The sequence below is a fragment of the Pyrus communis genome, chromosome 9 (genome assembly GCF_041283825.1).
Source record: "Pyrus communis isolate YQ-2024b chromosome 9, ASM4128382v1, whole genome shotgun sequence".
Lineage (NCBI taxonomy): Eukaryota > Viridiplantae > Streptophyta > Magnoliopsida > Rosales > Rosaceae > Pyrus > Pyrus communis.
Window position 1 is genome coordinate 8,067,501 of NC_142573.1, and position 13,611 is coordinate 8,081,111.

Here is a 13,611-nt window from a genome sequence, read left to right on the forward strand (position 1 = left end):
TTTTCTCACACTGAGTTGGTTGAACAAATCAAAAGCATAATCAAGTAACAAAAATAAGCATGTGAAATTATTTCCCTTATTTTTTCACTAGGAAGGAGTGTAAGATGAATTTTTGTAGATTGAATAATAGTTTCCCAAATTTGACCAAAAAAATTAAATATTAGTTTCCTAAAATCAAACAATTGCTTTAATTCTTTACCTTTGAGGGGTGCTAGTCCTCTTTCCACCAAAGCAGGATACTGCATATAGCCCATGGTGCCGCTTGCTGAAAAAGTAAACACAAGTGTGACGGGGATGCCAAGTTGTTGAGCTGCAGGGGTTGTGAATGGCATGAGACCATCTGAAAAAATGCATGTCACTGGAGGAGTACTACTACTACTGTTGAGTTTCTTTATCAGATCAACAAAAGGTGCCAAGAAGTTGTTTGTGACGGAATCTGCAAGCAAATTGAGGTCTTGGGTGGCATCTTCATCCGAATCCGGTAGGCCATCAGGGATCGTTTCAAACCGAAAATCATCAGGCAAGCCATAGAGGGACTCGGGTCCTAGAGATTTAACTAACCGCCTGTGATTGAACTCGGTGTTGACATAGGTTATACGAAAACCTCTATGGTGGAGGAGTTTTGCTAATTGAAGCATTGCCTTTATGTGACCTTGAATCAGAACTGGAATACAAACAGCATTAGGCTTGTTAGAACACATCTCAGATTTGTGGATCTCAGAGTGTGTGCTTACTGTATGAGGGTTTTTAAACATCAAACGTGTATGGATCTATAAATTTTTGGTCTGTCTTGAGACAATGAGTGGTGCAAACTTAAGAAAAAGTAAGAGCCGGATGTCAATAATTTTGGCAGTGCAACATCAAACGTGTATGGATCTATAAATTTTTGGTCTGTCTTGAGACAATGAGTGGTGCAAACTTAAGAACAAGTAAGGGTCGGATGTCAATAATTTTGGCAGTGCCGATAAAATTCACAGGGTGAAGACAAAGCTAAATTAAAAGAACAAACAAAAAATGTCATGAAATAGAAAGCTAGGTCCCCCCTCCCTCTTCTTGCAAGATAACATTTAAGTGGCAAAAAGCATCACCTATGGAGTACTATGGCCTAGTTCCCGAAATAGAAAGCTAGGTCCACCCCCCCCCCCCCCCCCCCCCCCCACAACTCCCCTCTTCCTTCTTTCAAGACAACACTCAAGTGGCAAAGAGCATCACGTATTGAGTACTATGGCCTAGTTCCCATAACTCTACCCTAATAAGTTTTGCATTTCCCTTCATTTGTAGAGGACTCTCACTTGCTGTGTCTCGATTCTTAATGCGATTTCTTGTTTTCAAAATAATGACGAACATGCGAACTTTTTTTTTTTTTTTTTAAATTACCATTATGAAGGTGCGGAGAAGAGTTCGTAACGATTACAATAATTTAAAAGAGGGAAGTTTCGAACCCGGGAAAGTTAGAAACCCAACACCCCTATCTACTAGGATGTTGGACCACATGGATGACCATCGATAGATTTCAGTGTGCTGAGAACATGACATGGTACACCAAGTGTTATAGTACAAATTGTTGAATGCTTAACAAAACAAATCAACTATATAAAAAATACCTCAACAAATATTATATACATTTAGCAAACACAAATACAAAAGGGCAAGTAAAAGAGTCTAAATTTTGATATAGCTTACAAGTTAGTAAAAATATACTCCGACATGGCCAGCTCAAAAGAAAGAGATTCCTCAACTCTCAATGTGTTATAGTGAAACAATTTCCTGCATATTTCAATATATCCCCACATATTTCAATATATTCCTTTGTCAATATATCCATTATATCCATGAACTACACTGATTGATCGTCATTGTGAAGGACCAATGAATATTTGTTCCATGTATGTGTGTAGATATAGAGACGAATCCAAAATTAAGACATGCAGGAAATATTTGAGCTTTACCTGATTACCGACGAAACAAGGGCTCAAAAATAGGATTTGAACTCGGGTATGAACTCATATTTGAACTCGAATTTGATCCATGGCTGCTACCTCTTTCTCTGAGCTCTAAGCTGGCAATTAAAGAAAATATTATAAATTTTGAGACACGCAATTCAAATTCTAAACAAAAGGCTAAACTTTCAAACATGCAATCCGAAATTGAGTTTTACCATAGTAATATTGTAAACTTATGGAGGTTGGAGAGACTAATTCTGAAATGATTTACCAAATATATTATCACCAAATTAAACCAAACATTGTTTGTAAACAAAGTATGCAATGTAGGTAAGCTTACACAAAACCTACCAAAAGCAGCAAGATGTCAATTAGTTCTGAAATAAAGAAATTATAATACATCAAATTAACTTAGTGAAGACTCATATCTATTTATTTCACCCAAAAAAATTGTGAACAAAAAATTCCCTAAAATATCATGCCTTAACATTATAGGCAAAATTAATTGATGTGAAAAAAAAAAAAAAAAAAAAAAAAACCTAAAAGCTGATAATTGGGTTTTTGTAGATAGTACCGATGAAACAGAGAAGTAGTGAGCAAACTTCTATGCTCCTCTTCCTCTTTCTCTAATTGAAATTGAGTTCTCTGGTGAATTGGTGTTAAAATTTTACATAAGTGTCAAAAATGAACTTCTTTGCAAGATAATACAATAATTTATGATGAAAATCTATAAATACCAATCAAAATTATATAGGGGGAAGAAACCGTACCAAATTTGAGGCACAAATGATCAAACTCTGAAGCCCTTCATTTCTTAGTTTTTTTTCCAGCAACCAAATAAACTTAAAAAAATAAAAAAAAATAAAAAAAAACTGTAGAATCCAGAGCAAGCATTAAAGAAAGTCAACAATGTAAGACATAAATGTTTGCCGTAATAAAAATAATAAACGATGTTTTCCTAACTATATTTCAGGGTAATCTAAAAATGTCTTCCTCCTTGATAGGAACAATATATAGTAATAGCTTGTCATTAGTTAGGTTTTTAACAAAATTAAAATCAGAACCTATGTGGAAAATGCTGAAAATTATGTGTAAACCAACACCAAGTTAAAATGACATTAAACTGAATGGAAATACCATTATGCTTTTCAACAAATTGAAAACATTGCACTTACGAATTCTGAGCAAAAATATAAAAAAAAAATTGAAAATAAGATTGCACATAGAAAATTTATAATTGAAAAAAAAAAAAAAGGGAATAACATTGATATTGTTTGGGAAATTGGGAAGAGAAAAAAAAAAAAAAAAAAAAAAGGGTATGAGTGCTGAGTGCAGTCTGCTTTTGGTACCCTTAAAGGAAAAGCAATTAATTCAACAACCATTAAGTTGAAAAGAAGAAACTGTAATGAAATTGGGGTCTCAGCTCCTAGTCACTAAATAGTACTATTATGTCCTCTGAGGGACTCCACCAAGAGATTCTTGGAGAAAAAGTCTCCCCCACCTCACCTAAATCCAAACTAAATCCTCATCCGGATTAACCATTACGTTGAAAAAGAAGAAATTATAATCAAATTCTAAATCCAAGCTATCAGAAAAATGTAATCCTTACCAGATTAACAAAGTTAACAACAAAACAAACCAAACTAAAAGCCTAAACCAAAAAAGGAAAATAAATTAAATGATAAGGAAGGAGTAAAACATGTATGAGCAAGGCAGGGGTTTACAAACTTTGTTTGTTCCTTCAAACAGGCATAAAACGGACTTGAGTTTTTCCAATTATCCCACAATTGCAAATAATTATAACTATATTCTATTCTAATCTAAAAGGTAGGTGTCAATCAAATTATTAGGCCAGCAAAACAAAAGGAAAAAAATGTTAAAGAAAGAGAAACAAAAATTGCTCATCATGGACTTTGGAAAGAAAAATAAATAAATATTAGAAATTTAGATTACAGAGGTCACCTATTCTTTTGCACACATATCTTTGCAACTCAAACACATAGTTTTGATAATGTTTGCTTGTCTATGACATAAAAGACATTTTAGTTAATAGAGGTTTTTTGACATGTCAGAATCTATGCCCCTTTTTAACGGATGTTGGATAATTAATAGATATTAACTATTAAATCATTAATATTATCTCTTAATTTTTGAATTTTTAACTTTTTTTTTTTCTATAATAAAACTTCATTGATCACGAAAAAAACTTACATCAGCAGAAAAAATGGAGATAGTGAATCCAACATGATGAAAACACCATAGACACTACATTTATCTTGTTGAGTTCTAATTTGATTGCATGGTTGTGTAGTATGCAACAGAAAACAAGTGATTTTAAAATATTGTAGCACAATATAATTTGCATAAAAGTTGTTGACAAAAGGGATCAGTTGGAATGAGATTAATGTCATTCGGCATCAAATATATGAATGTGAATTTTAAATTGAAACCAAATTTAAATATATCAGTTTCTAATTTGAATTGTACTCATGCCATGTTGAAATGTACTAATATGACTTGAATCATACCGATGCCAAATTGAAATGTAGCAATGCTGATAGGACATGTACCCATGCCAAATTGAAACGTAGTGATGCTAATATGAAATGTACCTATGCCAACTTAAAATGTACCAACATATCAGCTAGAAATGTACCAATACTAAATGGAAACATACCCCATATCATCTACCACTAGAATCTATTTTCCAAATGTACCATGGTACGAATGCTCAAATCAAGAGGTTTGCATCAAATGAAAATAGAAAGGGAATGAACATGACTCACAAAGGAAGACGGAAGAGTATCAACTGACAAAAAAGAAATGGCACAAAAAAATTGTAGAATGATCGTGAAAGAAGAACATAAATATATATCATGTTAGAAGCATAAATAAATCAAATTTGATGTTTTATTTTGTCATTTTCATTAAAACTAAAGTTTTTGATGACTTTTCTTTAGTTTGCCTTTTATTCTTTGATATGATGCTGAGAATACCGTATACTCATATAGTTTCAAAACTTAAAGTTGGTTTGGGATTGTGGTACTTTAAAAAAAAAAAAAAAAAAAATTAGTTTATTAAAACATTGGAACATTAAATGTGTTTGGTAAAATAAAAAAAGAATTGTTTTTAAAAAAACTGTTGTCAATGACAGTTTTAAAAAGACGTAGAAAAATAGGAGCATGGTCTACCATGCTTCTAAAAAAGTTTTTTTTTTTATTTTTTTTCAAAGCATAGTGAACAATGCCTTTTTAATTCAAACAAGTATACTTCCACATATTTTACAAAATTACAATAATTGTTCCTGCATTATTTGGCAATTATTATATCATATTTAGTAGCATATTTTTTAAGTCATTCATATTCAGGGCAATTTTATATAAAAGTTTATCAAAACACTCTGACATTTTTTTTTCTTTTTTTTTTTTGTTAAAAGCATTTTTACAAAAAAAGTTTACCAAATACTCAACAACTTTGTTTTACAGTTACTTATTTACACAGCAGAGCAGAAACAGTTTTTAAAAAAAATTGCAGCAATACTAAACTAGTCCTTAGAACAATAATAATATGGGTAATTTTGAGATAGTACTAAACCACATACCGACATTTATTTATTTTTAATTACAAACGATATTCAACACTAATGGAAGAAAGAGTTCTAAATTACATACTCTAGCATCTAGTTTTTTCTTAGTAGAACTTGATTCACTAAATTGTCTAAATTTTTGTATGAAGAACCATTTGGCCCGGTAGCTTCTTTTGCAAGTTTCTTCCACTCCATGACCTTATTTTTCAACTTCTTACCCTTCTCTCCCTCCATTAACTCCTTGACAAGCTTCTCGACTTCATCCCTCTTCACATCATTACTAATCTCCATCCCAATGCCCCATTCATTGCAAGTATAGTGGCAGTTCATTTGCTGGTCGCAAAAGTAGGGCCAACAGAGCATAGGCACTCCAGCAGTCAGGCTCTCAATTGTTGAATTCCAACCGCTGTGAGTTAAAAATCCTCCTACCGATGGGTGGTTCAGGACTTGCTCTTGTGGGCACCAACTTGCTATTAGACTTCTTTCTTTTGTTTCGGCAACAAACTCAGGCTGCAGAATTGCGGATTCACCAACTACAAGATCAGGCCTAATTACCCAAAAAAAGGGCAATTTACTATTTGCAAGTCCCCAACCAAACTCGACAAGATCTTCAGGCTTCATGACTGCTACACTGCCAAAATTTACATACATGACAGAATCTGGCGCCTTAGCATTTAGCCACTCAAGGCATTCAGTTTCTTCTTTCCACAGACTGTATCCAATATTCAATGGGTGTTCTGGTATCTGGTTGAGATGCAATTGAAGAGGGCCAATGGGATAAACAAGTGGAAGCATAGATGAGAGCGCATCCAACACATCTGTCTCCAAGGCATCAAAAGTATGAATAACAATTGCTGAAGCTTCATGAGCTCTATCGGTTCCTTCCATCTTGAAGTTAAATGCGATGTCATCGGGATTTGTGGTTCGAAACAAGGTCGGGAGATCCTTTAGACGGATATCCTTCATTCCTGGAATCCAGTCTATAACTTTTTCCAGATATCCATTTGTCAAACAGCTCTCATCTACAACAAGAAAATTTCATTTGCATGTTTAGAAAATAAGCAAGATTTAACCACAAATTAATCAATTGCTTCAACATTTATATATATATATATATATATATATTTCACCTTTGAGTGGTGCAAGTCCTTTTTCAACCAAAGTGCGAAATTGCATAAAGCCCATGAAAGCGCACGCTGCAAAAGTGTAGAGCAGCACTGAAGGGACTCCAATCTCTTGTGCAGCTGTGATTGTGAATGGGGACATGAAACCATCTGAAACTATGCAAGTCACTGGTGGATTGTTGGATGTTGATATGGCATCATTGTTGAGTTTATTGAGGAGGCCACGAAAGGGGGCTAAGAAATACTGCTTTCTGATAGAGTCAGCAAGCAAAATGAGATCTTGGGTGGCATCTTCATCTGAATCTGGAAGGCCATCTGGGACGGCTTCAAACCGGAAATCAGGCAAGCCATCTAGGGAGTCAGGTCCTAGAGATTTAAGAAACCGCTTGTGATTGAACTCCGTGTTGACAAAGGTAATATGAAAACCTCTACTGTGCAGGAGTTTTGCGAATTTAAGCATTGCCTTGATATGGCTTTGAGTCGGAATTGGAATGCAGACAGCGTGAGGCTTAGTAACTACTGCTGTGGCATCCATTTTAGATAATGTGTCTGCATTGCAGTGCAGTGCAGATTATTCATAGTACTGCTGTGCTAGTAGTGAGCTACTTTTCAACATAAATGTGGTTCAAGTTGAATGGTAGATTTTCAACATATATGTGGTTCAAGTTGAATGATAAACACACTTCTTTTCTCCTTCTGCACATCTTGTTAAATCATTTCTATTGTTTTGTTTGATTTATTCAACCTGATAACAAAAAATAAAGAGGAGTATATGAGAGACTAAAAATGGTGTGTGAAAATCAACTCTCATTGCTAAAACTTTTTGTAATCATATTAATTTTCATTGGTTATATGTGAATTAGTTCTTCAAGTACTTAGAGAACGTAAACCGATTTCTTCTTAACCCTTCTCTAAGCACTGGTGACTGGGCCCGTTCGGTCAATTTCCCCAAGTAGTTGGCCTGTTTTCATGGTTTTTGGCTTTTTATTATTTTTCATTCTTCTAAATTTTATTGTTTTTAGTTTCTCCTACTACTAGTTTGCTTATATACTTTCTCTAAGCTTCAAAACCACGAAGTGGCATAATATTGTTGCTTCTTTATTTTCGTATTCAAGAACTTCATTCAAGGTCTTTTGCTAGAAGTTGTGTTAGTTATATCGAACTATTTGAAATGTTTTTATAGATTATATACATATATATATATATATATAAGCCAGGATGTGGCATAATATTGTTGCTTCTTTAGTTTCATATTCAAGAACTTCATTCAAGGTCTTTTGCTACAAGTTGTGTTAGTTATATCGAACTATTTGAAATGTTTTCATAGATTTTATATATATATATATATATATATATATATATATATATATATATATTATATTATATATATTAAAACTCAGTTTCAATTACTGTTCATTAACAGTAAAATGGCGAAATTACCCTTAAAAATTTTCATATGTTCGTTATCTTTCCTGCTTTCCACAGTTAAATGACGGTTGTGCCCTTCACTTCCATGCGTCTCTCATCGCCGCTTTCTGCTTTCTCCTCGTTTTTCAGTTCCTTTTGACTGTTTTCAATCGATTTTTTTCCCCCATTACGTTTGGTTCTCTTCTTTTCCACCTGTCTACTCTCTCTTCCTCTCTCTTCTAGATTTAGCTATTTTCCCCTATTGTCTGCTCTCTCTTCCGGATTTAGTTGTTTTCCCCTATTTTGTATCTTTTGGCTGATTTTGTGAGTTATTTGGTTTTCTTGCCACATGGGATTTCAATATTTTTTTTTTTTTTGTGGTTTATGTGTAGTTCTCTGATCAAGAGCATCTCCATCCCTAAAACTTAATAGCCTAGTCAATTTTAATAAAATATTATTAATTTTTATTATAAAATAATAATTTAATTTATTAAAATATTATCAATTTTATTAAACCACAATCCATCACTCCCACTCCCCCTCAAAACCTCACCATGTCGCGCCGCTCCGTGGAACCTCCCTCTGCATCTCTCTCTCTCTCTCTCTCTCTCTCTCTCTCTCTCTCTCTCCCCATTCGGATTTAAGGAACTCTTCCGGTCTTCCCCACAGAAAAATGAAACACCGCAGCAGTAGTAAGGTTCCTCGGCCCACCTTTTCCATCCTCAGCTGGTTTTTCCTGGATAATCAACCAAACAGCCAACAAATCTCACAAAAACCAGTTTTTCCTCATGGGTTCTATTGGAAGGTGGCCTTTTTCTATCCAAATTTTCAGAAAATTAATTTCTTGAGCTCGGTATTGCAAATTGTGATATGGGTTTTTCTTGGTTTGCCGGGTTCCTTTCTGGGTTTGTTTATCGTTGTTCTGTTGGAATCGGAGGTTGTCACGATTGGTCCTGCTGATGTCAGATAGCCCGGCATCTGGGTCTGTCAATTTTGAGCCGGTCTCTTGCCTGGCTTAGGCTGAGTGCCAGTCTATTTGCTAGGTTGGAGGGGAAAGCCTGGGTGCCGGGCCTTTTTTTTGGCTGGGTGCCGGCCTATCAGTTCCTCGGTCGAACTGCTCTAATGTGTTTTGATTTTTTATTTCAAAAAAAGTTAAGGATAGGATCAATTACTGATGAGTTTTCTATTTTTCTGATTGTGTGTGATTTAATTTTTTTCAAGCACTGGGTGTACTTTTCTGATGTGCTTTGATTTTTAGTTGCAACAAAAGTTGTTGCTCGAATTTCCAGTTTTTCTCTAAGGCTTTGCAAGCTCTTTATCATCAAGGTATATAATTTTTTTTCTTTTTCCTGAATATTTTGTTGCTGTTTTTTTTTTTTTTTTTTTTTTTTTGGCGGAGGGACTATGTTTTGTTTGCATATGAGTTTTTTGTGGTTTTTGTTTGGTTATTTCAGTTTTGACCATTTGCATATAGTTTTTCTCAATAAATGATAAAAGAAGGAGACTATCATGACTAGCTTGCTTCTTTTGGGTTACTAAATGTTAGATGCATTGGTAAGGCAAAAAATCTAAAAAATGGTGAGTTAAACCCCATGTGGCACGACAAGTCTATCTTTTAGTCCAGAAAAATGATAAAATAATGATAAAAAAATTGGTGGCAGGACAAAAAAATATTAAAAAAATATGATAAAGCAACTTATGGCAGGAAAAATTGATGGCAGGACCAAAAAAATATTAAAAAAAATGTAATAAAGCAACTGATGGTAAGGCAAAAAAAATATTAAAAAATATGAGTTAAACCCCGGGCACAACAAGTCGTTCTTTTAGTCAGAAAAAGATAAAATAATAAATAAAAAATTGGTGGCAGGACCACAAAAAATATTTTAAAATGTTCAACAATGGGAGGCTATTTTCGTGCGTCGTGGTGCCAATGAAGCGGCACACAGGTTGGCTCGCCGCGGCCTTAATCTGTCGCAACCGGTTTTGTAGTTCGAAGAACCGTCTAATGTAATTTCTGATTTTATTTTGAAAGGTATTTTTAATGCTTAATTTTGTTTGGTGCGAAACTTTTTTTCCCTTCATTCAAGTTTTTTTGGAAACTTTTTTTATCAAAACCCATTGTTATTGTTAGCAACTTTTCCATTGATTGTAAGTGAATATCGTACTTGTTTAAAAAATTAAAAAAAAAACAATGTGATAAAGCAACGTATGTTTGTAAGCTCTTCTCTTTTCTTTCTTGCACGTTTACCGTCTTATTTCCCTTTCTTTTTGCTTTTTCTCCTATTTTTCTTTCATTTTTAGCTTCCTTTTTTTTTTTTTTTTTCTGTTGATCAATATTGTTTTTTCTACAGCTTCAACCAAAAAACTTTTACTCGTGTTAAGGGATGTTGGCATGTGTTATCCAAAACAAATAAGTATTGATTCACATTTTTTTGTGTGTAAATTGTTGATCCTAACATGAATTCCTCATTCTTTTTGTGTATATAAACAATAGGCGCCGCTCTTTAGGATCACTGTCAAGAAGGAATACTAGGTTAACCATTTTTGTATACTGATGATAAGGCATTTTATAATGTCTATTATGTAAATTATATTAACTTCGACAGCTTTGTAAAAATATTTGTTTCATTTTCTGTTTAGTATTTATAACACTCTTTGCATATTTATGTGTTAAAAACATAATCTATAGTCATATTTTCTCTCCCGCAACGACGTGCGGGTACAATTTACTAGTGAGTGTGTGTATATATATATATGAGCAACAATGCGCTAGTTCTTCTATTCGTGTTGATATTTTTGGACTTTTAATCAAAATTTTCTATGACAAATAAGATCAATTTAATTAAAAACAGTAACTAAATAAAACTGAAGATGTAGTAGCAGGCCAAACATGTTGCTAGTTCTTTTGAACCGATAACTGTGAGGCATGCAATACATGTCTCTCATTAGTTCCAATGCACAGCATCTAGATCTTTTTAAACTGAATTTGATTCACTAATTTTTCAAAGTTTGCAGATGAAGAACCCTGTGGACCAGTGGCTTCCTCTGCCAATTTTTTCCACTCCATGGCCTTATTCTTCATTCGCGTACCCTTCTCTCCCTCCATTAACTCTCTAACAAGCTTCTCAACATCATCTCTCTTGACAACATTATTGATCTCCATACCAATGCCCCATCTTTTGCAAGTACAGTGACAGTTCGTCGGCTGATCAGCAAAGAACGGCCAACACAGCATAGGCACTCCTGCAGACACACTTTCCAGCGTAGAATTCCAACCAGTGTGTGTCAAAAATCCTCCAACTGATGGATGGTTAAGGACTAGCTCTTGAGGGCACCAACTCGCTATTAGACTTCTCCCCTTAGTTTCATCCACAAACTCGGGTGGCAAAATTGCTGATTTACCAACTACCAAGTCAGGCCTAATTACCCAGAAGAAAGAAACCTTGCTATTTGCAAGTCCACAACCAAATTCCACAAGTTGTTCCGGGGTCATGACCGTTATGCTGCCGAAATTCACATAAACAACTGAGTTTGGTGCCTTATCGTTCAGCCATTCAAGGCACTCGGTTTCTTCTCTCCATAGGCTATATCCCAGGGACTTCAAAGGGTGTTGTGGTATCTGATTGAGAAGTAACTGGAAAGGGCCAACGGCGTAAACAGGTGGAGACATAGATGAGAGAGCATCCAAAACATCTGGTTCCAATGCATCAAAGGTATGTATAACAATTGCTGAAGCTTCATGTAGTCTGCCCATTCCTTCAAGTATGATATTCCAAATTGCATCATTGGGATTTGTTGTTACAAAGTTGTTAGGAAGATCCCTTAAACGAATACCTTCCATTCCCGGTATCCAATCTACCTCTTGGTCTAAAAAGCCATTCGTGAAGCACCTCTCATCTACAAACAGCTAAGTAATGCTTTATTAATAAAAAGTATCTTCATTTGCTTGATTAACAAATACAAACTCTCTCATGGCCAATGCAACAATTATCGTTCATGAACTTTGAAATTAGGACGTCTCCAACAAATTCGAAATTGGGTGCTACTAGATTAATTGGCCATTAGCAACACCACTGTTGATTAATAAAAAAAATAGAACTAATAACCAAATTGTAAAACTAGTATTAGCACTTCAAAAAGTAAACGTGCTTGTTTTCCTCTCTTTATTTTTTTGGGTAATTACTTATGCTAATTACCACTTTTTCTCACACTGCACATCCTTATTTATTTTTTACTATTGAGTTGGTTGAATAAATCAAAGCATAATCAAGTAACAAAAATAAGCATGTGAAATTATTTCCCTTATTTTTTTCACTAGGAAGGAGTGTAAGATGAATTTTTGTAGATTGAATAATAGTTTCCTAAATTTGACCAAAATAAATAAATATTAGTTTCCTAAAATCAAACAATTGCTTTAATTCTTTACCTTTGAGGGGTGCTAGTCCTCTTTCCACCAAAGCAGGATACTGCATATAACCCATGGTGCCGCTTGCTGAAAAAGTAAACACGAGTGTGACGGGGATGCCAAGTTGTTGAGCTGCAGGGGCCGTGAATGGCATGAGACCATCTGAAAAAATGCATGTCACTGGAGGAATGCTACTACTGTTGTTGAGTTTCTTTATCAGATCAACAAAAGGTGCCAAGAAGTTGTTTGTGGCGGAATCTGCAAGCAAATTGAGGTCTTGGGTGGCATCTTCATCCGAATCCGGTAGGCCATCAGGGATCGTTTCAAACCGAAAATCATCAGGCAAGCCATAGAGGGACTCGGGTCCTAGAGATTTAACTAACCGCCTGTGATTGAACTCGGTGTTGACATAGGTTATACGAAAACCTTTATGGTGGAGGAGTTTTGCTAATTGAAGCATTGCCTTTATGTGACCTTGAATCGGAACTGGAATACAGACAGCATGAGGCTTGTTAGAACACATCTCAGATTTGTGGATCTCAGAGTGTATGCTTACTGTATGAGGGTATTTTAACATCAAACGTGTATGGATCTATAAATTTTTGGTCTGTCTTGAGACAATGAGTGGTGCAAACTTAAGAAGAAGTAAGGGCCGGATGTCAATAATTTTGGCAGTGCCGATAAAATTCACAGGGTGAAGACAAAGCTAAATCAAAAGAACAAACTAAAAATGTCATGAAATGGAAAGCTAGGGCCCCCCTCCCCTCCCTCTTCTTGCAAGATAACATTTAAGTGGCAAAAAGCATCACCTATGGAGTACTATGGCCTAGTTCCGAAATAGAAAGCTAGGTGTCCCCCACCCCGCCCGCCCACCCACCCACCCAGCATCACCTATGGCCTAGTTCCCGAGATAGAAAGCTAGAAAGCTAGGTGTCCCCCACCCCACCCACCCAACATCACCTATGGCCTAGTTCCCGAAATAGAAAGCTAGGTGCCCCCACCCTCTCTTTCAAGACAACATTTAAGTGGCAAAGAGCATCACGTATTGAGTACTATGGCCTAGTTCCCATAACTCTACCCTAATAAGTTTTGCATTTCGTTTTGCATTTCCCTTCATTTGTAGAGGACTCTCACTAGCTATGTCTC

General features: G+C 35.1%; 2 protein-coding genes, 1 long non-coding RNA gene and 1 pseudogene across 4 annotated transcripts in view; all 4 read right to left on the reverse strand.

Annotated features, from left to right (window-relative positions):
• LOC137740022 (7-deoxyloganetin glucosyltransferase-like) overlaps window positions 1-975 on the reverse strand; it is a 7,273-nt pseudogene extending 6,298 nt beyond the window's left edge. Inside the window, exon 1 of the transcript XR_015966902.1 lies at window positions 200-975. The product of XR_015966902.1 is annotated as a 7-deoxyloganetin glucosyltransferase-like (transcript). The remainder of the gene's footprint in view (window positions 1-199) is intronic.
• A 1,481-nt stretch (window positions 976-2,456) lies between these two features.
• On the reverse strand, window positions 2,457-2,795 carry LOC148694169 (uncharacterized). The gene is made up of 2 exons (XR_015966577.1): window positions 2,714-2,795; window positions 2,457-2,588 (listed from the first exon to the last, which is right to left on the reverse strand). It is a non-coding gene; the product is annotated as an uncharacterized LOC148694169 (long non-coding RNA).
• A 2,731-nt stretch (window positions 2,796-5,526) lies between these two features.
• On the reverse strand, window positions 5,527-7,219 carry LOC137740238 (7-deoxyloganetin glucosyltransferase-like). The gene is made up of 2 exons (XM_068480083.2): window positions 6,660-7,219; window positions 5,527-6,551 (listed from the first exon to the last, which is right to left on the reverse strand). Exons 1-2 carry the CDS (start codon window positions 7,186-7,188, stop codon window positions 5,623-5,625), a joined length of 1,458 nt encoding a protein of 485 aa, XP_068336184.2. The 5' UTR covers window positions 7,189-7,219; the 3' UTR covers window positions 5,527-5,622.
• A 3,655-nt stretch (window positions 7,220-10,874) lies between these two features.
• LOC148694170 (7-deoxyloganetin glucosyltransferase-like) lies at window positions 10,875-13,230 on the reverse strand. Its single transcript, XM_088700486.1, has 2 exons — window positions 12,487-13,230; window positions 10,875-11,957 (listed from the first exon to the last, which is right to left on the reverse strand). Exons 1-2 carry the CDS (start codon window positions 13,040-13,042, stop codon window positions 11,026-11,028), a joined length of 1,488 nt encoding a protein of 495 aa, XP_088556612.1. The 5' UTR covers window positions 13,043-13,230; the 3' UTR covers window positions 10,875-11,025.
• Window positions 13,231-13,611: the final 381 nt, after the last annotated feature.

What these genes read in the sequence shown, in the direction of transcription:
- LOC137740238 (XM_068480083.2), bottom strand. Translation starts at nt 7,188, where the DNA reads ATGGATGCCACAGCAGTAGTTACTAAGCCTCACGCTGTCTGCATTCCA. An exon ending in AGGACTTGCACCACTCAAAG is followed by an intron (nt 6,552 to 6,659) that starts GTGAAATATATA and finishes TTCTTGTTGTAG; the next exon opens with ATGAGAGCTGTTTGACAAAT.
- LOC148694170 (XM_088700486.1), bottom strand. Translation starts at nt 13,042, where the DNA reads ATGTTAAAATACCCTCATACAGTAAGCATACACTCTGAGATCCACAAA. An exon ending in AGGACTAGCACCCCTCAAAG is followed by an intron (nt 11,958 to 12,486) that starts GTAAAGAATTAA and finishes AGCTGTTTGTAG; the next exon opens with ATGAGAGGTGCTTCACGAAT.